General features: G+C 38.3%; 1 protein-coding gene across 3 annotated transcripts in view; it reads right to left on the bottom strand.

The window, feature by feature from the left end:
• ythdc2 (YTH domain containing 2) overlaps nucleotides 1-26,686 on the bottom strand; it is a 63,606-nt gene that overhangs the window by 26,357 nt on the left and 10,563 nt on the right. For all 3 annotated transcript variants that reach the window (XM_062031486.1, XM_062031484.1, XM_062031485.1), the window contains exons 3-17: nucleotides 25,502-25,667; nucleotides 25,338-25,428; nucleotides 22,302-22,492; nucleotides 18,807-19,009; nucleotides 16,142-16,308; nucleotides 10,829-10,931; nucleotides 10,545-10,707; nucleotides 8,864-8,968; nucleotides 8,623-8,777; nucleotides 6,748-6,883; nucleotides 5,970-6,096; nucleotides 5,817-5,882; nucleotides 4,415-4,593; nucleotides 4,079-4,175; nucleotides 92-179 (exon numbers count right to left, since the gene is read on the bottom strand). In XM_062031486.1, the coding sequence (XP_061887470.1) occupies nucleotides 92-179; nucleotides 4,079-4,175; nucleotides 4,415-4,593; nucleotides 5,817-5,882; nucleotides 5,970-6,096; nucleotides 6,748-6,883; nucleotides 8,623-8,777; nucleotides 8,864-8,968; nucleotides 10,545-10,707; nucleotides 10,829-10,931; nucleotides 16,142-16,308; nucleotides 18,807-19,009; nucleotides 22,302-22,492; nucleotides 25,338-25,428; nucleotides 25,502-25,661 (2,031 nt within the window). In that variant the 5' untranslated portion in view covers nucleotides 25,662-25,667. The remainder of the gene's footprint in view (nucleotides 1-91; nucleotides 180-4,078; nucleotides 4,176-4,414; nucleotides 4,594-5,816; nucleotides 5,883-5,969; nucleotides 6,097-6,747; nucleotides 6,884-8,622; nucleotides 8,778-8,863; nucleotides 8,969-10,544; nucleotides 10,708-10,828; nucleotides 10,932-16,141; nucleotides 16,309-18,806; nucleotides 19,010-22,301; nucleotides 22,493-25,337; nucleotides 25,429-25,501; nucleotides 25,668-26,686) is intronic.

The following is a 26,686-nucleotide window of genomic DNA, read 5'->3' as shown; positions in this document are numbered from 1 at the left end:
GGAGAAGTAAATATTTTAAAATGATTTATTGACTTCATATAAGTACTACAAGGGTGGTCGATTCATTATAAATATGGCAACAAAGACTCACTATCTTCCTAACGCCAGGTGGAGAGGTCTTCATGGCTTTTTTCTGGTCCAAGCTTGGCATGTCTGAATGAAGTGTGAACACTTGGTACCTGAGAAAAATTTAATTAGAATATGGTGCAAAATGTATTTGGTTTTAGGGGTTCAATTAGGACAAATAGACAAATTAAAGGCCTGTGAGGTTTTTGACAATTTATGATATAATATGAGGTATTGAATTTGTGTGGTTTTTTTTTTAGGTTTTGGACACTGGACACTGAGCTTCTGCATAATGATTGGATGATCTGTCTGAGACTGAGTCCCTTTTTGATTGACAGCAAAATGAGCGAATCTGCAATCTTAAAATATAAACCACTGCCAGAGCATTTGTCAAGTTTCATTCAGTTGTTCCAAGTTGATGTGGATGATTTTACAATTCTCTAAGTGACATTTTCTTTCTAAAATCAAGCACGTTTATTATTTTATCTGTTATTAGAGACTGTAATGGTGTTTACAGCATAGATGAACATTAGCTTCCTCTACTTGAAAGACCAGCAGCCGCCACTATGTAAGTAAGTATGTTTTGGGTCATTGGACGATGCCAGTCACCCTCTGCATACCGTTGTCAGTAGCCAGAGGAGCCTGTTCAGTGCTAGACTGCTTCATCCCAAGTGCAGGACTAATAGACTAAAAAAATAATTTGTCCCACACGCCATTAGACTGTATAACTCCTCTCTGGGAGGGAGGGGGGTACTAAGATGACAGGGGATGCAAAACAATAACAGTGCAATACTTTTTCATAACATGGTCACTACTGCCTAGTTTCTCTTGTTATATTATTATTTTACTGTTATATTTTTATTCTCATTGTTGCTTTTTATTTTTATTCTATTGTAATATTTTTCTATTTTGTTTCCATTTATACCCCCATTATTTACTTTTTAAATTCAATCTCAATTCTGTACTCTGCTGCTGGAATTTTAATTTTCCTGAGGGAACGCTCCTGAAGGAACCAATAAAGTACTATCTATCTATCTATCTATTGCCCTGCTCCAAGACCTATCTTCAGTGTTCTGGTCCCATTTGATGCCAAAGACCTCAATGTGACCACATCAAATTGTTCTTGTGGCCCTTAGTGACTTATTCAGGTGTTGGTTGTAAAACTTTTAGACGGAACTAGGGATGGAACGGTTCACTTTCACAATTCAGTGCTTATCTCGATTTGTAGTCACGGTTTTCGGTTAGATTCTTTGCACATTGTTCTTTTAAACACCCTAGAATACCATATATCCATCATCACCATTATTTTATTTTAATACATTTTGTCATGTATAGCTATAGTGCTGCCAACACATGGTATCTGCAATCAAGTAGATCTCCTTCCATGCACTTTTATCTAAGCTTAATACTTAGCATCAATTGAGGTAATGTTCTGTGCTGTTGAGACTCAAGATGCATTGCAGCAGGTGTTCATCAGTGACGCAACTCCTATGCACTGATTATAAAGATAATATGCAAGTCCTTGCATCTAATATGTCAATATATATATATATTTTTTTTTTCAAGATGGCGCTGCTGTTGGCAGGAGCTCTGTGCTCTTGTGTCATCCTTTTGTGTTTCCCTTTTGTTTTCATGTGTTATTATATATATATATTGTTCTGCCTTTTGATTCGGGACCCTTTGGGACTGTGTGACAAGGGGTGGCACTTTCGTGACTTCTGCGGTGCTTTTTTGTTGACTTCTGGATCTGCCTCCCAGGAGCCTTTTGGCCATGGAGACCAGCTGCTGGGTCTCTGCCACACCAGATTCCGTTTGGAGAGACTGGAAGAGATGCAGATGAAGAGACAGGGCTGCGGAGCCAGCACTGATCGCCGGGACAAACAGGCTTCACAGTGTCTTGGCTGAATGAGCAGGTATCGGACACCTCAGTCTCCTTAGACGCATCCTCGCTCATCCATGCGGACTGGACACTGGCCGAGTTAATGGGCGGCCGAGAGAGGAGTCGGCTCTCTTGGTTGCTTTGTTGATTCTGCTCCTGTCTCTGACCATGCTCCCTCCACCCCAGCAGACGATGGCGTGGAACGATGGCCATCACAGTGTATATGTTTCTTTTACTTTTTATTTATAGCTGTATTTAGAAGTGGCTGGTTGCATCAGCTCTGCTCTTTTAATGTCCTTTGATGTTTCCCTCTTACACACATGTAAGAGGGATGTGTGCTATGGCTATGAGTTGTTTTTTCCCTTGGCCTCAGTCTGGACCCCCTCTCCAAGGGCCCAGGCTTAGACTGATTTTTTTTCTTTTTTCTCACCCCCCATTGTTTACCTGTATCTCACCTTTTTTGTAAGGGGCGCCAGAAGTTGGTAGACCCGTCAGCGATCCTGTTCTGTCTCCCTGTAATGTTTGTCTGATCTTGAATGGGATTGTGCTGAAAATTTTAATTTCCCCTCGGGGATTAATAAAGTATTTCTGATTCTGATTCTGATATTGATGAACAGTGGTGTTATGTGCCAGTCATCTGCAGTCCTTTGTTATGGCTGGACAAAATGCCCATACCAGGCGGTGAATGTGTTTTATGTCCATCCATCCATCTTCTTCCGTTCCCCCAACATGTCTTCCCTGTTGCCTCCTACTGGTTGGACATGATTTAAACACCTCCCTAAGGAGGCATTCGAGTGGCATCCTGACCAGATGCCCTTACCACCTCATCTGGCTCCTCTCAATGTGGAGGAGCAGCGGCTTTACTCTGAGCTCCTCCCGAATGATTGAGCTTCTCACAAACCAAAGCTCGTGAGGATAGGAACGTGGATCGACCGGTAAATTTATATTGGTTTTATGTAAACATACTTTTTTTTTTTAAACGTCACTCTCATAGACATTTTTGAATTCAACACAATACCTGTTGATCATTTCTGGTTTAGAGTTCCATTTTCTGACAGTTTGAGAGTCATTGAATGTGTCCTCACTAGTAATTTGATGAGTGAGTAATTTGATGAGTGTGGGGAACGCAGAAGGGAAAGAATACACTTTAAGGGAGACAGTTGTAGATGCTTTGGCGTGTTTGTTTGGTTTATTAAACTGATTGTGGATCGACCAACTCCTCGCCCTCCTTTTGACATCCAGGCAAAAGCTAAAATATGTTAAATACACACAAAAATATCACGATGCGCGAGATTCCTAATTCAGAAGGGGTGTCGGTAGACAATGTAAATATCCGGAGTAGAAGTCGGAAGAGTTGGCAGGTCTGTCAAAGTGCTACCATACAGCAGACCTATAAAGCGCAACGGATGCATCCTCTGACTGTTAGTCAACTCGTCATGTCTCCAACTTAAATGCCTGCACAACTCCGGCTTCTCTTTTTCGCGTCATGTAGCCCAATGCACATGCATGTGATTGGAACTACACATAAGTGCTTTTCGTGTCGTCCTCCCCAGTTCCAGGTCCGAAACGGCTGTCAAAGTGTCCCAACCTATTTTTCAGGTGAGAGGCATGATTTATGATCTACAATAAACTTAATCTGCGTTAACGTTTTTAATAATACTATCACCAATACTTGGTTAATATTCAAGTCACGAAATGTAAATTGAGTATTGTTGCTGCTTTCTGAATGGTTATTTATCGGATTTTATGGGCAGAATAGTGGAGATCCCATTGGCTCTGCTGTAAGCGGACTTTTATTTACATTTTATTTAATATTTAAAATGCGTAAAAAAAAATTTGATCTGTCGTCATGTCTTTCATAATAATTGTGAACAGGCAAAATTAAAAAAAAGTTCCCCTTTATGTGCAGAGATATTTTTAGTAAGTGTGTATCCAATGAAACCTACCTGCTATACAATCAAACCATATATTAGGTTATAATAAATGTTGTTTGATTTAATCCAACAGTGCTTGGCTTGACTAAAAACACATCAATATAACAAATACTAAACAACAACTTTTATTAAGTACAATACAATTAAGAAAATAAAACATGACCCATTCATCTAAGGGACAACAAACTTGACATTTTACCTTTTGAGGCAGCCCGAGAATCTCTTGTCATCATAGAGGATGCAGTCTCTCAGTGACACGATCTCATTATATCCAGGAAGAAATATAAGTATTGCACCTGAAGACACATAAAATAAAATTAAACCACATTCCAACAATTTTTAATTTGAATTTACTTTGTGTTTTATCAAATCAGATTTATTGGCCAATGTCCATCTATTGTGTCTAAGATTATAATGCTGATTTTAAGGAAAAATTTAAGTCTCCAAGACTTTATTTCTTCTATATTTGAGGTTTTAGAACTTTTCATTCATTATTTATTCAAGAGCTTGTTAACAGGTAAGTAATTAGCCATACCATCACTTGTGGTAGAGCAAATTTTATGCAGCAGGTCCATGATGAGATTTACGTCCACAAACTCATCATCAAAGTTGTCATGATACAGTGTGAGAACTTCCTGGTCTTCAGTCTTTAAGTCAGCAGTGGCACACTGAACCAGAGCAAGCTCATTCCGGCTATGCATCTCTCCCAAGGGACTGCAAAATATGGAAGAGAATATTCAATTCAGGGTTTTCTAAGTAACACAACATGTGTACATCTTCAGGTGTAGATAGTGTTTGAGGTTTACCACAAGTTCAATACTGGGTCCAATAAATTTGATATATAAATGACATCTGTAGAGCAATGAAAATAACTTAATATTGTTTGCAGATGACACTAATACATTTTGTTCAGAGGAAAACGCACAGGAGCTAATGAAAATAATCATAATGAAATTTAACAAATTTAGCTAGAAGATTCACTAAATGAATGAGTCGGGGCTGGCCGAAACCCCACGAGTAAAACCATCTATCATCTTCACCCTGACTGCCAGTCCCTCTAGGCCTCCTCCAATCAAGCCAAATGGACTGCTTCACTGCCTCAATCTTCCGGAGGTCATATAAATATGGAGCTCCATCTGTCTGTGCTCTGACACTGCTGTCTGTGTACCAAGCAGACATTCTGAAGGAAATGTGGAAGAAGATGGTCTCCAAACCCTGTAGGGTGAGATCTGTGTGGTGAATGACCCACATTTCATATCTCTCAAGGTGCGGTGCAGGGCTGTAGCTGTGTGATGTGACTTGCAGACTCAGGTGAGAGCCTTGTGGCTAAACCTCTCAGATCTGAGCAATCCACAAAAGATAGGGGTCATGGACGCAACCTTTGGCCCCTCTAAGGGCCTATTTGTTTAAGCGTTGGTGAATATGGAGGCCAGCGCACTTCAAAAGCGACGCATTTAACTTTTGCCTCTGGGACAGAGGGCCGACTTTGCTCCCATCACCCTTTACTGTCAAATATGGAGTTCTTCAATGATCTGTTTTAGGACCTTTGCTGTTATCACTCTGTTTGGCACCGCTGGGTCAGCTACTTTGTTCTTCTGGCATGGCTTTTTAATTTTATGCCTGCAGCATAATTTACTGAAGCTAGTTTCACAACAAATTTATTGTCACTAAAAACAGCAAAAAAAAGAAAAATGTGCAGACATCAGACAAGCATGCTCTGTGCAAGTTTTTAAGGGCAAGCAGAAGACCCACTGGTTGAGTGCTTCATTTGATTCTTAAACAGTTTTTACTTTGTTTCAAGCTGTTCGTTTTGTTGTTAGTCAATTCTCTACAGCTCCTTGATTGAAATGACTCAACCAATAAATTAATAACATTAATACTATTACTATTTATTGTGCTTGTGTGCACAATTGTTTCTAAGAGGACAAAATACTCACATTGAGGACTGGAGAAGATCTACAGCCTCTGCCTGCTGGAAATGTTTCGCAAAGTCTAAAGGTGTCCTATAATAAAACAAAAATTATTAGATTTTACAAAAGGTAACATTTTACAATTGCACAGACACATCATAGGGCAGTATGATTCCCTACCATCCATTGGACGCCTTCAGGTTAACATCAGCCCCCATGTTAAGCAACTGTGCCATCTGAGCGTTGAACCCTCGACCTGCACTAACCATCAGCGGTGTTGCTCCTGTTTCACTGTGCATGTAGTCCACTAAATACATGAAAATAAGTATGAGGAAACAACTGGTCACATTTTACTACAGTTATCGCAGGGAGGAATGTCATCAATCGATTTTCGACCCTTATTGACTTGTTTTTTTTTTATTCAAAGGTGGAATGATAATACAATATACATTATGCTTTTTTAAAAAAAAAATTATTGGAATTTTTTATTTGGAATTTATTTTGGATTTTCACTAGTTCACACAGTAAAAACTATAAACTATATATTCAGACTGAAATACAGTATAAGTAAACACCAACACTAACACAGTACTTGGTTAAATGTCCCTTAGGGAGTTTCACATCAAACTACAATTACTCGATTGAATTTGACCACTCTTCTTGGAAGAATTGTTGAGTTAATTTAAATCGGTTGGTTTTCTTTCATTTAAAATCGGTTGGTTTCCTGACACGGGCCCAACTTATACGTTTTTTTTTTAAAGGATTCTTTATATTGGGAGGTCTGCCCTCTTCAAATGCTTTTCCAGTTTAAATATGATCATTTTAGTTCTGGATAATGTAATGCATAGCAAAACAGTTGAAATCCATGTAAAAACGGACCTTCAAACATATACAAAGTATATATACACCACCAACCATAATGTTTTCAAATAAATCGCAACAGGCCAGATCATCGTACCGTTAACATTTTCATAAAAGATCAGGTGGAAAAGCTGAGCAAAAGCTTCTTGGTCTTCATTGACGAAAATGTTAGAAATGCAGGCATCCATCTCTTTCACCAGCCACGGCTCCAACTTCTCTAAGGCATTCCCATTCTGTCCCAGAAGGAAAAAAAAACAGTTACAAATTGAAGTCTAAAGATAAATACACACCAAAGGAGAAATGTTGGTGCAAAAATAAAAAATAAAAAAGTTATTTGTATTTTTATTTTTATTTAAATCCACTTTGTTATTATTATGCACAATATTCAAATACAGTCAAATCAGTGTTAGCGGCCACCTGTCTATGAGGGTCACTTGCCGATAGCGGCCACAGAAATTTCCCCCGCAGAAAAAAGTAGTGTCATATATCTTGTCTATAGGAGCCAAATGTTTAACGCGGCCACTCATTTTGCATGCCAAAAGAGATTTTCGACTGGGTATAGCGGCCACAGACATCAATATTTGCCATATCACGGTTCCATCCATCCATCCATCCATTTTCTACCGCTTATTCCCTTCAGGGTCGCGGGGGGCCCTGGAGCCTTTCACAGCTACAATCGGGCGGAAGGCGGGGTACACCCTGGACAAGTCGCCACCTCATCGCAGGGCATATCGTGTAATTGAATTTCTTAAGCGGGATTTGTGGTGGCCGCAACGAGATCCCAGCCAGGGGGTCGCAAACAGCCAGACCATGCAGCCGCATCGGGACTCGGCAAGTCTCATCGAAGCTCCCCTAAGTTTTGCGCAGTTGACTAATCCCCAAAAGTCTGGCATTAATGGAAAACAGCATTTTATTCACATGAGCAATAATGAACAGGCTCACATTCAATAGCACTGTTTAATCTTAGAGAGCTTGCAAAACTGCATTTTAGAAACGGTTCACTGCAATTTGGGATACATGCACAATTACATGTACAGTATACACTACCGTTCAAAAGTTTGGGGTCACATTGAAATGTCCTTATTTTTTAAGGAAAAGCACTGTACTTTTCAATGAAGATAACTTTAAACTAGTCTTAACTTTAAAGAAATACACTCTATACATTGCTAATGTGGTAAATTACTATTCTAGCTGCAAATGTCTGGTTTTTGGTGCAATATCTACATAGGTGTATAGAGGCCCATTTCCAGCAACTATCACTCCAGTGTTCTAATGGTACAATGTGTTTGCTCATTGGCTCAGAGGGTTAATTGATGATTAGAAAACCCTTGTGCAATCATGTTCACACATCTGAAAACAGTTTAGCTCGTTACAGAAGCTATAAAACTGACCTTCCTTTGAGCAGATTGAGTTTCTGGAGCATCACATTTGTGGGGTCAATTAAACGCTCAAAATGGCCAGAAAAAGAGAACTTTAATCTGAAACTCGACAGTCTATTCTTGTTCTTAGAAATGAAGGCTATTCCACAAAATTGTTTGGGTGACCCCAAACTTTTGAACGGTAATGTACGTTTTTGTTTAAAGGTCAACTAGTACGGAAATTCAAAATGATGGCCAACCTGTGTATAGTGGCCACCTGTCTATAGCGGTCACTCTCTTTGTTTCCCTTGAGTGTTAACTATAGACAGGTTTGACTGTAGAAAGTCACCATAAAGATTGGCAAAACATTTTTATCTGCAGGAACCTTCTTTTTCAGCATAAAAGATCAGACATTTTTGTTGAAAACATGAAAAGTGGAGCATACGAAAACTGAGGTACCACTGTATCCGAATCGGCAGACATACAACGTTGCTATATCAGTATCAAACAGGACAAAGGGTTAGTGAGCCATCCCTAATATACAGTACTAGAGCCTTTAATAAATACCGGTATATATACTGTATTTGGCAGATGTGTGTTGACGGGTAGGTTACCTTTGTGTTGATGGGGCCATCCGCCTCTACTGTGTCCAAAACATTGCTGCTCCCCATTAAGCCAGAGGACGCCACGTGTGTGTTCTGTACTTCTTCAACCTTACTCTTCTCCACTACTTGACACCACTTTGTCAAAAGCTTCTGCTTATCCTCCTCTGAGGGTCCAATTGACAGTAAGGTGATTAGTACAATGTTAAAGGTTAAAATATCCAGACACAGTACTTTGAATACATTTGCATACTTCTCTTGGATTCCTCCTTGTATTTCCCCATTTCCTTGTTAAAACCAGTCAGCTTCAGAATGTCTTCCAGAAAAAGTTGATTCACTTCGAACTGTCTTCCTTTGACTATAAGAAGTATAGCCCATAGGTCATATCAATTGTCAATAACAAATATCAATATCAAATTATTTGACTGTAATTTACTGAATTTTTGAATATGTTCTGCTGAATCATGAAATAAGAAACATTTAATTGACTAGTAAACTTGTCCTAAAATTAACAATAAGCACCAAGTCAAATAACAAATACTGCTTCCTTGCTGTGATCGGGCTAAAATCTGGATTGGTAACGCTCACGAATCCACATTGATGACATCTCCACAGCCCTACTTTTAAATGGAGAGGGCCCCACGGCAGATAAGCCATTCAAGCATTCATGTCGACTATCCAAAAGCCTACTTTTAGATTTGTAGCAGTCGCTTTTCTTGAAAAAGTATATCTAGAAGGGTCTGATTACTCACTAGATATAGCAACAATGTAGCTATATTGGCAACACTGACCCGTACAGCGGCAATCATCTTATTCTCTGGCTCTTTTATTTTTTTTGTAGTGGGCCGAAACACTGGATACAAAATATTGTAGTACATACTTTCCTAGTGTGTACTTGCAACATAAAACATGTGTTAGTTGTTTGTTATTACAGACTGAAACATTAATAATACAATGCACAATTCTCATGAAAGTTCTCTGCACTACAGGAAGACAAATACGGCTTCTTGAAATACCAAAGCTAAAAAAAGTGTTTTTAATAAAATTCCAGGCGAAGTTATTTTAGGTCCAAAGAGGCAGAAAATCACAAACAAAAAAAAAAAGATTTTTATTCCCTCGGTTCTTGGGAGTATATAGAGCAGGGAATTTATTATAATATAAATGTCAGATATCCTGCATATTTTTTAAATTCAACTCTTACAAAAATATGAACAATCCAGAATGTTTATGGTAGGTTTATCTTAATTAACAGAAAGAAAAGACTATTAAAAGAAAAAATCTAGAAAAACAAAAAGTAAAAGTTATAAATGTATTTGATTGAGTCAATTAAGTATCTGTCAGACAGATGGTTGTAGCTGGTCATCAGGGTTGCACACATATAAATGGGGGATTATGCAACACTCTTCACAGATTATCTCCAAATCCTGAAGTCTATAGATTGGCACCTCGAAGGTTCAGCTATCTACACATATTTTCTGCAGGATTTTTCATGGAGGAGTGTCCTGGGCTGTCCAGGATCCTAATGTAGTTGACTATTATCTTGTATTTCTTACTGTTACTTTATTACACCGTCAGTGGTCTCTTTCTCACCATATAGGTTTTGGTGGGAGAGACTGACTTGATAGACGGGATCTGATGCACTTGATGTCAACAGCGAGACCATTCATCCATCCATTTTCTACCGCTTGTCCCTCTCAGGGTTGCGGGGGTGCTGGAACCTATCCCAGCAGTATTCGGGCGGAAGGTGGTTTTACACTCTGGAAAAGTTGCCTCCTAATCATTTTATCGTAAATTGTGTGAGCCGACTAAGGGTGTAACGGTACATGTATTATTCAGCATGGAACCCATTTTTAGCTCAACCCAACTTGCTTTGGTCCGTCACAAGAAGTTAAACACACAAATAAAAACAACAACACATTTAGCATGGTACTCACGGTGAACAACGGGGCAAGACCAGGGGCCAAAGTATTTGAGAAATAAGTCAACATCCAGTGAAGCACTAGAAAGAATAAGTTTTAATGTGGGGACTTCCTGAAGTACATCAAGCATCTTTGTTAGCAGAAAGTCTGTCAGACCATCACGTTCATGCACCTCATCCTTAGAAAACAAAGAAAGGTTTTATCAGAAAACTGCGAAGTGCAGGAACAAGAATATTCAATTCCACATAGTGCTGTGTCAAACATCTTTAAGAACACAGAACTGTACATGAATTACTCACCACAATGACATGTGTGACAGTTTTCATGCAGATATTTCCTGCCATCAGTGTCCTGAGGAATACGCCGACGGTACAGAAGGTCAGCAGTGTCTTTGGAGAAACCCTGAAGATTCATGGTCAGAAGTCATTAAAGAAGTAAAAATAAAATGATTTCATAATGTACTTATTTTTTATTATTCTTATTTAACGTTCAATCCCACCCCATGCACAACACTGTGGAGGCCCAGAGTAGCTCCTTCAGCATTAGACTGTTATATCCACATTGCAAGAAGGAGCGCTACCGCAGGTCCTTTCTACCCAGAACCATAAGACTTTACAACGCACTTATGTGATTACTGTGATGTTTTTTTTCATAGTGTGCAATACAAATGTTAGCGTTTTTTTATTGTATTTTATCTTCCAGCTATACATATTAGTGAGCAATATGTAGTATTTATTACTATTTTATTGTTTTTCATTAAGCTTTTATTCTCTTACTGTATGTAAAAACCTGCACTGAAACAATGTAATTTCCCTATTGTGGGATAAATAAAATCATTTATCCTAACCTTGTTCATTATCCAAGATTTTTTCTTGATGACATAAAATACAGAGTGGAAGTAGATTGGCCAAACTTAAGTTTGTAACAGGAGGGCTTTGGTTTGGACCTCGCAGAGCAGACAGAAATAAATTATTTGAATGAGCATCTGCTGTTACTCTACCAAGACGGAGCTCTCTGCTGTTACCATGCTAATGATGCAATCAGTGCACCTGATTAAGAGAATCTGGGAGCATTATAGGCCCCTGCACTATGAGCTGTGCCATGCAAATAATTGTGCTGCCTCTGATTAATCTTGCCCAGCGAAGACAAGGAGAACCTGCAATCTTGCAATGAATGAGGGGGCTCTTTGTACAGCCATTAAAAGCAGATTCTTATTAACCAATCATGTTGATTATAGATGAATCAAGTGAAAAAACACCGGGCTAATCTGTTCATACGACCGTAAAAAATATTTTTGCGTAAGACCAGCCACCCTGGGAGGAAACTCATTTTGGTCGCTTGAGTCCGCGATCTTGTCCTTTCAGGCACTACCCAAAGCAGGTAAAGCATAGGGGAGGGTAGGAACATAGATTGCTAAATTGAGAGCTTTACCTGCATGCAGTATACTGCCACATTCTGCCTGTGACTTCCACCGGGTGAATTTCTGACAAATCTTTTAGTCAATTTGTCTATTTTTACTAACACAAAAATACAACCAATCACAAACTACCTTTTATTAGATCCAAATATATGTGTAACCTTTGATATGTGCATAAAACATGTCAGTGGTAGGTGCAGTAGAGAGTACAACTACAACCCCTGGAAAAAAATATGTACCGTAATCACCAGAGTTGCAGGATGTTCATTTAGTTGTTTAATTTTGTAGAAAAAAAAGCAGATAACAGACATGACACAAAACTATAGTCATTTCAAATGGCAACTTTCTGGCTGTAAGAAACACTACAATAAATTAAGAAAAACAATTGTGGTAGACAGTAAGTTTCATTTTTAGATCACCCTGAGTGAGAACATCATCAAATCACTAAATTCTGAGGAAAATATGCAATCACTCTCTAACTGTTAGTCTGCAGTTAAAAAGAATGTTCCCACCTTGGAGAGCTGTTGCAATAGGTGGATTGACATGAATCATGGCTCCAACACAAAAAATGTTAATGGAAAAAAGATTATCAAACTTCTTTCCCGAGAAGGTAAATCATCACGCAATGTTGCAAAAGATGTTGATTGTTCACAGACAGCTGTGTCTAAAATCTGGACCAAGTAGGCAAGTAAGGCAAGCATACCGGTAGACCAAGGGAAACGTCAAAATGTAAAGACAAAAAATTTATAGCAATATGTCTTGAAAACAGATGGTCAGAAAATGGAGTCACCATCTGTGACCGAACTGTAAAACCGTAAAACTAAAATTAGATTAAATACAGAAAAGCTAAATGAAAGCAGTCATTAACACCTAAACAGAAGAAACAAGGTTACAATGGGCTAAGAAAAAAGACTTCCTGGATTATTGAATGACTGGATAAAAGTCACACTCCATGATATATCGCAAATCTGTATTGGGCAGGGCGATGATGCTAGAACTTTTTGGTGCCGTTCCAATGAGATTTATGAAGACGACTTCCTGAAGAAACTATGCAAATTTCCACAGTCATTGATGATGTGGGGCTGCATGTCAAGTAAGAGATAGCTGTTATTAGATCTTCGATAAATGCACAAGTTTACGTTGACATTTTGGACCCTTTTCTTATTCCATCAACCGAAAGGATGCTTGGGGATGATGACATAATTTTCTGGATTATAATGTATCTTGCGAAAAAACAACAACTGTAATAACGTTCTTTAAAGAAAGACACATAAGGTCAATGTCATGGCCTCCAAAAATCTGTGGTGGAAATGTTCCATGACAAGACTCCAACCTGCAAAGCTAATCTGACAACAGCAATCAGAAAAAGTTGGAGCAAGATTGATTAGGAGTAATGTTTGTCACTCATTAAGTCTTTGTCTCAGAGACTGCAAGCTGTTATCAAAAGCCATAGTTAGTACGAATGGTGTTGTATTGTTTGAGTTTGTTTTTCATGACTTCATACTTCTTTCCTCAGAACTGAGTGGTTACATTTTTTTTTACTTTGCTTGATCTTAAAATGTAACTGTTATTATCACAATTTAGATTCTTGATTTCTTAAGTGAGTGTTTTTTAAAGCTAGAAAGTTGTCATTTGATATGACTACGGTGTCCTGTCTGTTATCTGCTTTTTTCTACAAAATTAAAAAAATGAATGAACATCCTCCAAGACTGGTGATTCCATTTTTTTCCCAGCGGTTGTATGACTACAAGTGTTGGTACTAACGGCGTTAAAGTATAACAACGTTACCAATGGCCTTATTTTTTTCAGAAACAAGTAATCTAATTAATTAAGGTTCCCATCGTAGCAACGCAGTTGCTGTTACTAAGAATGTGAAGTGGCTCTTTACTACAGTTTGGTTAAATGAAGCGCAAAGTGTCTGGCCACTCGTCAGAGTCTACAGAAGGGTCGGGGATGATGACGCCGTTGTAAAGGTGCTGATGATTAGCTGGGTGGGCAGATCATGCCCTGCTCACGCTCTGACTGACACAACAAGCGTGCGATAATTGCGACGAGTCAGAGCCAGAAAAATTCAAAGGTAGCGTTCTCAAACTGAAAGTACTGGCACTATTTATCGCTCATTGAAATGAAAGGAAAGGATATTTATGTAACATGCGCGTGTAACATGTTAGGAAAAAAGTGTTTATCCATGTCTGCCTCAAGCAACTTAAATTGCACCTCACATGTCAACATGACACTTGCTGCTGCTGCTAACCCAACCCCAAGCCCAAATGCAGCCACTTTGTTTTAAATCAGATTCATCACATTTTGGAATTTGAAATAATCATTATTAATCACTTGCTTGCATAATTAAAATTAGCTTAAGAAAAGACCCCAATAATTGTACACAAATGCAATTTTTTGTCAGAATGTCATCTAGGAAGGTTTGTATATGTTTTACTGGAATGCATGTCATTTATTTTCCAAAAACTTGCCAACAGTTTTATCTAAAGTTCTTTCAGGCTGTATTTTGGTATAGAGGTACAGAAATTTGCACTACTTAAAGGATACATGTTCTTTTGTGTCTTTTTACCTAAGTTAAAATTTTGGTACCGTATTGGGTTTTGTTCTTTCAATATTTAATGTTGTTACATTCCAAATATTAATTGTTTATACATTTTTATTACTATGCATATCATATGCACACTGCAATCTTTTGAGTTCAGATAAATGCCAAATGTTCTAAGATACCGTATATAGTGGGTTTTTTTCTTCAATCAGTTAATATAAACATCTTTGACGTTAAAGATGATATCAAACGTAATAGCGTATCAAATAACGAAAGGAAAAATAACACCACAGTAGGGTTGTCCCGATACCAAAATGCATTTCAATACTTTTCAAAATAAAGGGAACCACAAAAAAATATATATAGGTTTTATTTTAATTTGTCTCTTATTGCAGTCAAAGAACAATGTTGGCATTAAATACAATGTAGGTGTAAGTAAGCAAACTGGTTCCAAAGTCTCCTCATTTGGCTACTGATGTATGCAGTCACATATTGTGTCATTTCACATTCTATTATTTTTTCAAAATTATGAGGAACAAGCGGGGGAACATAAATTGTTAATCTACTTGTTCATTTACTGTTAATATCTGCTTACTTTCTGTTTTAACATGTTATACCTACACTTATGTTCAAATGTAATAATCACTTATTCTTCTGTTGTTTGGATACTTAACATTAGTTTTGGGTGATGCTACAAATCTGGGTATCGATCAGATACCAAGTAATTACAGGGCCATACATTGGTCATAATTTACCCTAAGTACTCCTGTGTCCAAGGATGGATTTCCTGAGTTTATAATACAATAACAAAAGACAAAAGATTTTGTGATGATAAAAAATATCGATGTAATAATTGTAGTATCCACTACATACAGTTTTTGTACAAGGTATTGTTACAATCGCTATTTGTATAGATCCACCCATTTGTTTACATCAGGACTGCTCGCTTGCTGTTAGCGGTTAGCTATTGTATCTTCCAACGGTGTGTAGCGAAGCATATTTAGCTATTCCTCGTCCTGCAGGGATGCTATTTGTAAAAAACATAGTTTATTTGTCGCTATGGAGGTGAGGATTAGTCATTGAGAAGTAGCTAAAACACTACAACGAGATGTTTAGCGTTAAGCTAGCTATGTTTTAAAGCACTGCTTGCAGATCAGCGCTTTAGTGTTAATAGCTGCACGTACTTTATCTTTAGTTTTTAAGCTATAATACATCCATTCTTACTCTTCTGTCTTCACATAGATTCTGCTTGTAAGTGCCGTGTGTGTGTGTGTGTTGACCAACATGCGCCGCTGTTCCTATACCAGCAATGTCACCACAGCGCGCCTCATATCGTTGAAAACAAAAGTACCGGTATTTTTCAATGGCAGTATAGTACCTTTTTTAGTTCATTAGTAGCGCGGTACTTTATACGTGCCGGTATACCGTACAACCCTATGCCACAGTTACTTTGCAGAGTAACTCGTTACTCTTACAATGAGGTAACTGAGTTGCTAACTCAAATTACTTTTTGTGAGAAGTCATTTGTAACTGGGACTTATTACTTTTTTAAGGTAAGATGACCAACACTGATGACTACTATGGTTCCCCTTAATGGGATGAAGGAATTCCCCTTAAGATCCAAATATTAAGTTAGACATAATTTACCTGCTCTGTAGTCTGATTTGATAGCCGACGGTATGGCCGACTCTTTCCCCCATTTCGGCTGCCACTCTCTCAGCGACAGTGATGGCAGCCAGGCGTCTTGGCTGAGTACAGAAAATTCTGCAGGGTTCTCCTCTTTTGCAACGGTCATCCAGGAGAAACTGCGGAATCTGACCAACACACATGGACTTTGCGTTTACATCGAGCATGGAGATGTGATCAGATGTTAAAATTCACTCATGGGTATGAACCGCACATTCATTTGGAGCTTTAATTATTAATTTGAACTTTTATTTTGCCAGGGTGCAATGATTACAAAACATACTGCACATCTGCAAATTTGCAGTGGCTTTTAACTAACACGACGGGGCGCATCTATCATACACAATGTCTCAAACAAAAGAATATAACTTTTTCTTGCACTTTCTGCAGAGTATTAATAGTGCGGCATATTAACTTTCCATCTAAGGTCCAAGAGAAGGTTGCTTATTATACACTTCGCGTTTGTGTCAACCCAAATGAATTTGAGGAAAACTTACAGTCTGGTTTTAAATTATGGAATGGTACATAAAATGTTAGTTTAAAAGATTTGAATGACCTGCTGACAATTTTACCAGTATGTTGGTGACAACAAAAAAAGACAACGCCCAACCTCGTTTTTCCAACTAAGAAAAAAATGCACTTTAGGATGTTCAATACTTATTAGTTAAATGTTTTTCTTACAGAAATGAGAGTGCATTTTTTTCTTTATCTTATTTATTTATTTAGGATAACTAAAAGGTATTTACCTTTCATCTACAGTACAATGGTAAACAATTCTACAGTAATTAGAAATACAAGTTTACATCCGTTTAAATAGTTACTTTCATATTATTATATATTATGATTACATTAGTGCTTAATTTGGCCACAAAATGATGCTAACAATAATATTGTTTATCAGCAAAAAATTTGTGGGACAATAGATCGTCCAGCAAAATTTTAAAAATACCATCACTGTATAGTTTGTATTGGTTATTTCTTCAAAAGCTCTCAGTCTGTCTGCATAAAGTTAAATATTTTTGAAAGGATATTATTGCATATTGTTCTGTGTGGCACTTTGAGACAAGAATATGTTGATTGACAGACTGAAAGTAACATGTCTTCCTTCAATTATTATTTTGGCAGTTTTATGCATTTATATGTATAAAATACAAAAATTGCTAATCGAATTCCGATTTTGGAGAGAAAAATCGCAATTAGATATTTCTCAAAATCGTGCAGCCCTAGTGACAATATAACGACACTGATGAATTAACACAAAAATAGAACTTACAGGGGAACACAGAAAGCCCAAAAGCCCAATGATGCTACTCATGTCCAATGCAGGTGTATGTCAACTTTGGAACACATCATTCTGTCCTCCCAAGATTTCAAACGTTTGATGTAATTTTTTTACAACAACATTGCACCAACTTCTGATTATATAAATTTGTTATCAATTTCTTTGTTACCTTAATTGCAAAAAGGTAATGATTTCAACAAATCTAGGAAAATGTGCTTTATTTGCAGACAAATGTGTGCATAGTTTTAACCTGACTCTCGCCAGATCCATTGCAAACTCCTTCAAGATAGCAAAAAATAATAACCCAATCAGGATCGCCGAACGGGATTTCAGAGATGTGACGTAGCGCCAAAGCGACTGTTTGATTCAAACAACAAAGGCGGGACGCAGCAAGGAGTCGTGTGCTGACATTGATTCTGCTATTGCAACTGTTTTGCGACATCGATCGTTTACTGACATTGCTGCGTTGTTTCAGTAAAAGTTGTCTAACTTTTCGCTCTGTCGTTATCCAATGTCGGCTGTTCTGTTTTGGATTTCCCAGCGTTGCTCTCATCAGCGTCCCGGGTTGATTTCGATGAGAGTAGTTGAAGTAGCACGTCATTCAAGATAACGGACAAGTGGTTTATCCAATCACATACAATAATTTTTTACAAGCCCCACCTTCTGAAATACATCTCCTATTGAGAAGTCCCAGATCCTTGTGCGGAGCTCAGCGAACTATAAGGATCTGGCGAGAGTCAGGTTAGCATAGTTTAGAATACTCACCTGTTTTATAACCAGAGTAACACAACCTAACCTACAATTAGATGGCAGTAAAAAGCACATTCTCTAAACCTATTGTTAGTTTCACACTTAAAAAAAGTCCATTGCAAAATTTTAGACATTGCTCGAGATAGGGAACATTTCCATAGCGGTGATTTTTGTTGGTAAATGAGAGATGATGATTATTATCACAGGTCCAAATCATTGTCAATGTAAACAAAGAAGTGAGAATATAGGTGTGTTGCTAAATGTTTACTACATGAGCTAGAAGGCATAGCACAGTAAAAGGAACCCGAGGGTCTAAACTACCAATAAATACGAGTTGTGCCTTTAAAGCAGAAAAGAGTTAAGATATTACTACACGTTGCAGTTCCTGCTTTGTCTACATTAGAACCAAACAAGTTTTGATTGGACAGTTGCCAAACTGGCAAGGAAGTTGCTAGAATGGGACAAAGGTGCAAGGTTGCGCTTAATTCGAAGGGATCGGTTGCATTTGCATTGCAAATGCAATTGTAAATTAATGCAATCTCAACATCGAAAATTCCTGGAAGGTGTGATTATCGATATTTTGTCTTCTCTTACCTGGGTTGTTTTTCCAGAACCAGTTTCTCCTAAGACCAGCACCACTCTGTTCTCTCTTATAAGATTGACTATCTCTCCTTCATGTGCATGCACAGGTAAAGAGCGTCTGAAACTGTCAAACTCTGAAGGCCTCCTTCTCGGGGGTACCATCAAAACACTGCTGTTCAGGCATCCACTTGGCCTGTTGGTATCAGCGCCGTTGTCTAATGGAAGATAAGAGGACTATTAGGCAATTTCACCAAAATATGACCAAAAACATTTGCATGAGTGTAAATTTCCCGTTGACTTTTCCCTTGTTCTGGGCATTGATCAGTCCAATTAAAGCCGTCACGCAAATCACTCTTTCTGCTCGCAAAGAAACTTTGGGTGGCTCAACATAACTTTGGTTCTTTAAAAACAGATTGAGGCGTTTCATTATGGGATATCGCTTTGGGCGTGTATCACTATGGAAGCTACTATGACACACCGTCTGTCAGTGTTACAGACAGGTCACACCCCCATACTACAACACACCCGACCCCTTCCGCCAAATTATTCATGACAGTTTCTCACTGCGCCTGCAAGGACGGCATCAACGGTAAAACACCTCACTCATTATCAAGCAAGGTAACATTGAGTAACCCAAAGTTATTTTTCTAACTTTGCTCGGTGTTTTATGAGAGATAGACTATCTCCCATTGCAGTGATGGCAGTGAAAAAGCTAAGCTCACACTTGTGTAACACCTTCGTATCCAGCACCACGCGCAATTGCGGACTGCTGTCGTGTCCTCTGCGAATGGAAAATCTATGCAGCGTATAAAATTAAATCCAACCGAAACAAAATTGACAAATAATTTATTCTGTGCCAATTTACAATGCAAATCTTTGAGTCACAAAAGAAAAATAAATGACTAACTGTTTTTCAATTATTTGTTTTGTTTAAGGCGAACAACGAGGTGGTCCATCAACTATTACTTTATTGAGCAAAACTCATTAACCATGCCAAAACAACAACAGCAACAAACTACCATCTAGCAAAATTGTTCACTTTCAGGCATAACCACTCCAAAATAAAATATCAGCTCAACAGCTACTGCTCTTGCTCTATTACTTGCGCCAACAGACACACACACCAGACTCAGCCAGTGGCACGCTCAAGGCCACACAAACAGTCGGAAAACTCCAACACCACACATAAAGTCTAACTGCCAGGTTGTTACGCTATGATTTGGATCTCACATAGCCAATCAATGTCATTAACGGCGTGTTATGTGCCTGTTGCTGTTTTGCAAGTTAAGAGAGGTAAACGCTGCTAACCCTAAATATGGTGAACTGTAAATCCACATTCAATAATCAGATTTGTGCTTATTCTAGTGTTATTTATAAAGAATGATGTTAATTTATGCATATTAATCATGAGCAATTGTTAGTTGATTACAGAAATGCTTGTAAAAACTGTGTAGTGATATATTTTACAGGCAAAAAAGTCACAAGAATGTATACTTTATCTTAAGCTTGTACAACGGCACACATCTCCATCCATTTGTCCATTTTCTATTGCTTGTCCCTTTTGGGGGTGCACGGGGGCTGGAGCCTATCCCAGCTGCACTCTGGCGGAAGGCAGGGTACACCCAGGACAAGTCGCCACCTCATCACAGGGCCAACACAGATAGACAGACAACCATTCACAATCAGATTCACACACTAGGGCCAATTTAGTGTTGTCAATCAACTATCTTTGGAGACAGAAGGAAGCCGGAGTACTCAAAGAGAACCCACGCAGTCACAGGGAAAACATGCAAACTCCACACAGAAACACTGCGAGCTCGGGAATCTAATCAAACCCAGGACATTCTCGCTGAACGGCACGAGCGCTAATCACTGCGCCACTGTCCTGCATACTCATTGTGCAAAATTTGAATGTTTTAGGGCAGGGGTTCTAAATCTTTTTGACCTCAGACCCTGCTTTTCCACTACAGAGGGGCCCCAGCTCACTCAAATATTAACACTGACTTAATTATCTTACTTTTGATTTGAATCGTAATCTATAATTATATCTATCTTACTTACAGTTTACAACATTGTCAAATAATATGAAACCATGTGTTAATAAAAAATATTATTAATTTAACACATAAACCTTAGGCTTCTGTCAGGCTGATTAGAAAAATAAATAACCAAATACTGCATAAGAAAGGACTCATAAATAACTGACGAAAAATAAATTTACATACAATTACGTTGTGCTAAAATAAATCATCAATGAATATGTTTACCTAACCTGTCAATAAAATTAAAATGCAAAGGAAAAAACAGCTTCAGCATTTTAGTCATACTTTTTGCACTTTAGAAACTTTTCTATGACTTGAGCTCCAGAAAGTTGGTTTGAGAATGTTGCTACTGCCACAATTAGTGGAAAAGTGTATTACAATTATGCACCGCTGCGGCTAATGTCGCCTTAACCTCATGGGGGCCCCGAGGCTGAGGGGTTTTGGGGGCCCCCCCCAAAAAAACTCAACAATAAGCTATTAAACTTGTAATGATGCCAACTTTGGGACAGGTGTCTGATCTACAAAACCATTCTGGGTATCACTCCATCTTATCTATCTTGTCTTTTAACAAAGAAACAAGGAAGTCACAATCTTCGTTCAATGAATGTTCTGCAATTTGTTGTCCCCAAGGTAAGAACTGAACAGGGCAAGAAAACATTTAGGTTTTCAGCACCGAAGGCTTGGAATAATTTACAATGGAATCTTCAACTTCAAACCCTTGTTACATTAAATGAGTTTAAAGCTTCTGTGAAAGGATTGCAGTCTACCTTGTATGTGTGCACATGTGTTATGTGAGCAAGTTTTAATGTTGTAAATTTGATGTTTTATGTGTTGTTTACTGTTTTTAATGTAACCTTGCTGCTGCCCTTTTGGCCAGGTCTCCCTTGGAAAAGAGATATTTGATCTCAATGGGATTTTACCTGGTTAAACAAAGGCTAAATAAATAAAAAATGTTGCTCACGTGTGGTCCAAGGAATGCTTAGGAGGTTTGCGTGTTTGCTCAGACACATGAAAAATGAGGGGGTACATTGGTATAAATCAGGGGTTCACACACTTCTTCAACAGACGAGCTACTTATCAAATGACCAAGTCGAGGTGATCTACCTCAAAGACAGATCCTAAGGATGGACCAGGACCTCTGAGGGACAAGACCCTTGTTCTGCTCCATGAAAGCATCCATTGTGCGAGCCTGTGTAGGTGACTTCCTGATGATTTATGTACACCACCACAGTTTATGTGTCTTGTTTTTACTGCGACAGGAAGTATTGGTATTGGTATCAAGAAGTCAGTGCTGAGTGGAAATCATTCATCATCAAAAAACAAACAAATATTTTGGATGCCCTCAGGCCACATGGACACATGCATTGCCTTGACTCCTAGAGAATTCATTTCCCCCATCAAATAAGAGAGACAACAAATGAGAGACGTCAATCTCTTGTCTGACCGCGTGATGAGTGAAACTCACCAGACTGCGCTGCCAGCTTGCTTTTGTTGCTGGCCTGCAAATCTCCATACTCTTTATTGGTAACAGGAAACCTCTGAATCAGACTGTGGATGGCATGTAAAGCATTGTGGGAGAGAGTCAGGGGCATTGTAGACCGACGACCATCTTGAGTATTCTTTTTCCTGATGGTGAGGAAGCGATTTATTCCTTTCCTGAAAGAAAATATAAATGATTATATATATGGTGTAGCTACCTTGTTAAGAATTCTCCGTGTTTATATACATTTTCCAGAGACTTTTATTTTGAAGCATTTCTTTGACAGTATCACTTCTGCTTCCTTTTTGACTTTTGTTAATGTGTGGTAAATTGTTTTCTCTCTGCTACATTCAATGCTCTAGTCTTTTACATTGTGAGTGTTCTGATGATTGTAGAAGACTCATTTAGACTATTAATAGACATTTCTGTATTTGTGTAATGTTTAGTGGTGTTTTAAGAACATCATTGGTGCTGTGTTGTTAAGAAGCTACCGGCTAACATCTCACTGTTAAAGTATTGCATTGCTGCTGCTATTGTGGGTAGTTCACACATGCTATTGTGAAATTGCAACATACTGTCAACTTGTTTGTGCATGTACAGTCGTGGTCAAAAGTTTGCATACACTTGTGAAGTACATAATGTCATGGCTGTCTTGAGTTTCCAATAATTTCTACAACTCTTTTTTTTTTTTGTGATAGAATGATTGGAGCACATACTTGTTTGTCACAAAAAACATTCATGAAGTTTGGTTCTTTTATGAATTTATTATGGATCTACCGAAAATGTGACCAAATCTGCTGGGTCAAAAGTATGCATACAGCAATATACATTATCAATTTTGGTGATGTAGAAAAATTACAATCAAATCAAATTAGCTTCACGGCCTCTTAACATCATGTGAGTGATTATGTTTGACGACACCTGTTGACTTCTCTGAGCCCATTTAAATAGGGCTCATGTGATGCAGTCATTAGACTCGGTTGCAAACGCGACAATGGGAAAGTCAAAGGAACTCAGCACAGATCTGAAAAAACTAATCATTGACTTGAACAAGTCAGGAAAGTCACTAGAAGCCATTTCAAAGCAGCTTAAGGTCTAAAGAGCAACTGTGCAGACAATTGTTCGTAAGTATAAAGTGCATGGCACAATTTTGTCACTACCCCGATCAGGAAGAAAACGCAAGCTATCACCTGCTGCTGAGAGAAAATTGATCAGGATGATCAAGACTCAACCGAGAACCACCAAAAAGCAGGTCTGCAATGAATTGGAAGTTGCTGGAACACAGGTGTCAGTGTCCACATTCAAGCGTGCTTTGCATCACCATGGACTGAGAGGCTACCATGCAAGAAGGAAGCCCTTGTTCCAGAAGGGACATCTTAAGGCTTGTCTAAAGTTTGCTGCTGATCACATGGACAAAGATAAGACCTTCTGGAGGAAAGTTCTGTGGTCAGATGAAACAAAAATTGAGCTGTTTGGCCACAATACCTAGCAATATGTTTGGAGGAGAAAAGGTGAAGCCTTTAATCCCAGGAACACCATTCCTATCGTCAAGCATGGTGGTGGTAGTATTATCCTCTGGGCCTGTTTTGCTGCCAATGGAACTGGTGCCTTACAGAGAGTAAATGGGACAATGAAAAAGGAGGATTACCTCCAAATTATTCAGGACAACCTAAAATCATCAGCCCGGAGGTTGGGTCTTGGGCACAGTTGGGTGTTCCAACAGGACAATGACCCCAAACACACTTCAAAAGTGGTAAAGGAATGGCTAAATCAGGATAGAATTAAGGTTTTAGAATGGCCTTCCCAAACCCCATTGAGAACATGTGGACAATGCTGAAGAAACAAGTCCATGTCAGAAAACCAACAAATTTAGCTGAACTACACCAATTTTGTCAAGAGGAGTGGTCAAAAATTCAACCAGAAGCTTGCCAGAAGCTTGTGGATGGCTACCAAAAGCGCCTTATTGCAGTGAAACTTGCCAAGGGACAGGTAACCAAATATTAACATTTCTGTATACATACTTTTGACCCAGCAGATTTGGTCACATTTTCAGTAGACCCATAATAAATTCATAAAAGAAACAAACTTCATGAATGTTTTTTCTGACAAACAAGTATGTGCTCCAATCACTCTATCACAAAAAATAAGAGTGGTAGAAATTATTGGAAACTCAAGACAGCCATGACATTATGTTCTTTACAAGTGTATGTACATTTTTGACCACGACTGTATGTTTTGTGATCTTTAAATTATTTCTCTAGTACACTCTAGTATACTTTAAACATATTTATAGGCATAAGATATAGATATGTGTTTAATTAGATAACAGAAATATGAAGAAGTATTTTACTTGCGTATTACAGATACTAACCCAAATGAAAGTACAGCTACGTATACTCAAACATGCACCATTAAAGTTGACGAGTCCGACTGATGTCCGCGTGTTCTCTGACCGGAACCCCAACCTGGTCAATATCCTCATAAACCAGTCTCAGAGTTTAATACTTAATAGACCTTCTTTCCCTGTTTTAGTGGCTGGAGGGAAAATAATGATTTTTTTGTCTCTTGAATGACACGCTTGGCTTAGACCTGAATTTGGAGTGTGCTTAATTGTTTTGCAATATAAGATGACAAAAAAATTATAAACAAGACCTAATCTAGTAGTAAAATAAAGCGGTAAACAAATAGAGTGGCATGATTGGCACCCAAATATATCCTCTCCTTTATCCTTGCTCACAGGTGTATGTGCTCTCCTTAATGCACACACTCACCTATACCTATGTGACTTACAACTTCTGACACTAACAAGCCCACACACAAACAAAGCTCCTCAAACGCCTAATTCTGTCACGTACATACGGTATATACAGATATCAGTATTTGCCCTACCATTACATTAAGGGGTGCTTAGTACATGCGTGCACTGTGCACATGTCCGTATGTCTGTTCGCCTTTTTGACTTTATTAGCACACAGTAAGCTTTAAAGCTTAACACTTAAAGTAAGGGTGAAACTTACTTACCCTTTGCTTTTTGAAATGTAACCCAGATTCTGTGCTTTACGATGAATGAAAGCCCTCTCAGTTGAAGACAGCGAGGAGGGAAACTGCATCTCTGTCGGTTCACAGAAAATAATACATTTGACCACACACCTATTTTATGTTCAAACACGATCCCTGATGTATACCTTTCTGCTCACTGTAACGAAACCTCTCCAGGGAGAGGTTGATGGATATTTTGACTTCTTCACTGATGTGAATTTCTTTGAAGCGACTCGAGATGGAAGAACGCTGAGGTTTTTCCGAACTCTTGCCAGGGTGTTGTGGGGCTGCACGAGAATTTGGCATGGTGCACTGCAACACAACATCAAATTAGTGCACGCACAACATGGTTCTTGTGTTCACAAAATATTAGTTTCCCCAAACACAAACATGCATAGCATAGTCGAATGAAATGCACTCCTCTACAGTTACACTAGGGTTGTCACAATGAATTGGTTGATTCTGATACCTATACCTTTCCACGACTCTTGATACCAGAATAAAAATTCAGGAAATTGAAGGCATGTATTTTTAAATTCACTACTTTATTTAAGAGTGTTCCAAAGTGTCAAGTATTTAAGATCACTGTGCTTCAACATCTTTTTGCACAAAATTCAATTTGCAGTATCAGCTGCCAAGAAGAAACTATATATTAAAAAAAGAACAGCAGTGTTCTATAACCTCTCAGTTAGGGATTTAACAATATGAAAAGTTCATATCACACTTATTGTGACCAAAATTTTCACGGTTATCATTATTATCATTGTGGTATTTTTATATGTGCTCATAACATATTATTTAAAGGCCTACTGAAACCCACTACTACCGACCACACAGTCTGATAGTTTATATATCAATGATGAAATTTTAACATTGCAACACATGCCAATACGGCCGGGTTAACGTATAAAGTGCAATTTTAAATTTCCCGCTAAACTTCCGGTTGAAAACGTCTATGTATGATGACGTATGCGCGTGACGTCAATAGTTAAACGGAAGTATTCGGACACCATTGAATCCAATACAAAAAAGCTCTGTTTTCATCTCAAAATTTCACAGTATACAGGTGTGCTTGAAGCTCGTCGAGAGAATGCCAAGAGTGTGCAAAGCAGTAATCAGAGCAAAGGGTGCACTGCAAAAAGTCAGTGTTAAAAAACAAGAAAAAATAACACAAAAATGAGGGGTATTTTATTTAAACTAAGCAAAATTATCTGCCAATAGAACAAGAAAATGTGGCTTGTCAAGACTTTCCAAAACAAGTAAAATTAGCTAACTTCAATGAACCCAAAAATATCTTAAAATAAGTATATTCTATATGATATATACTATAA

Source organism: Entelurus aequoreus, linkage group LG21 (assembly GCF_033978785.1).
Source record: "Entelurus aequoreus isolate RoL-2023_Sb linkage group LG21, RoL_Eaeq_v1.1, whole genome shotgun sequence".
NCBI lineage: Eukaryota > Metazoa > Chordata > Actinopteri > Syngnathiformes > Syngnathidae > Entelurus > Entelurus aequoreus.
The sequence above is the reverse complement of the archived record's forward strand: the minus strand, read 5'-3'. Positions and strand labels throughout refer to the sequence as shown.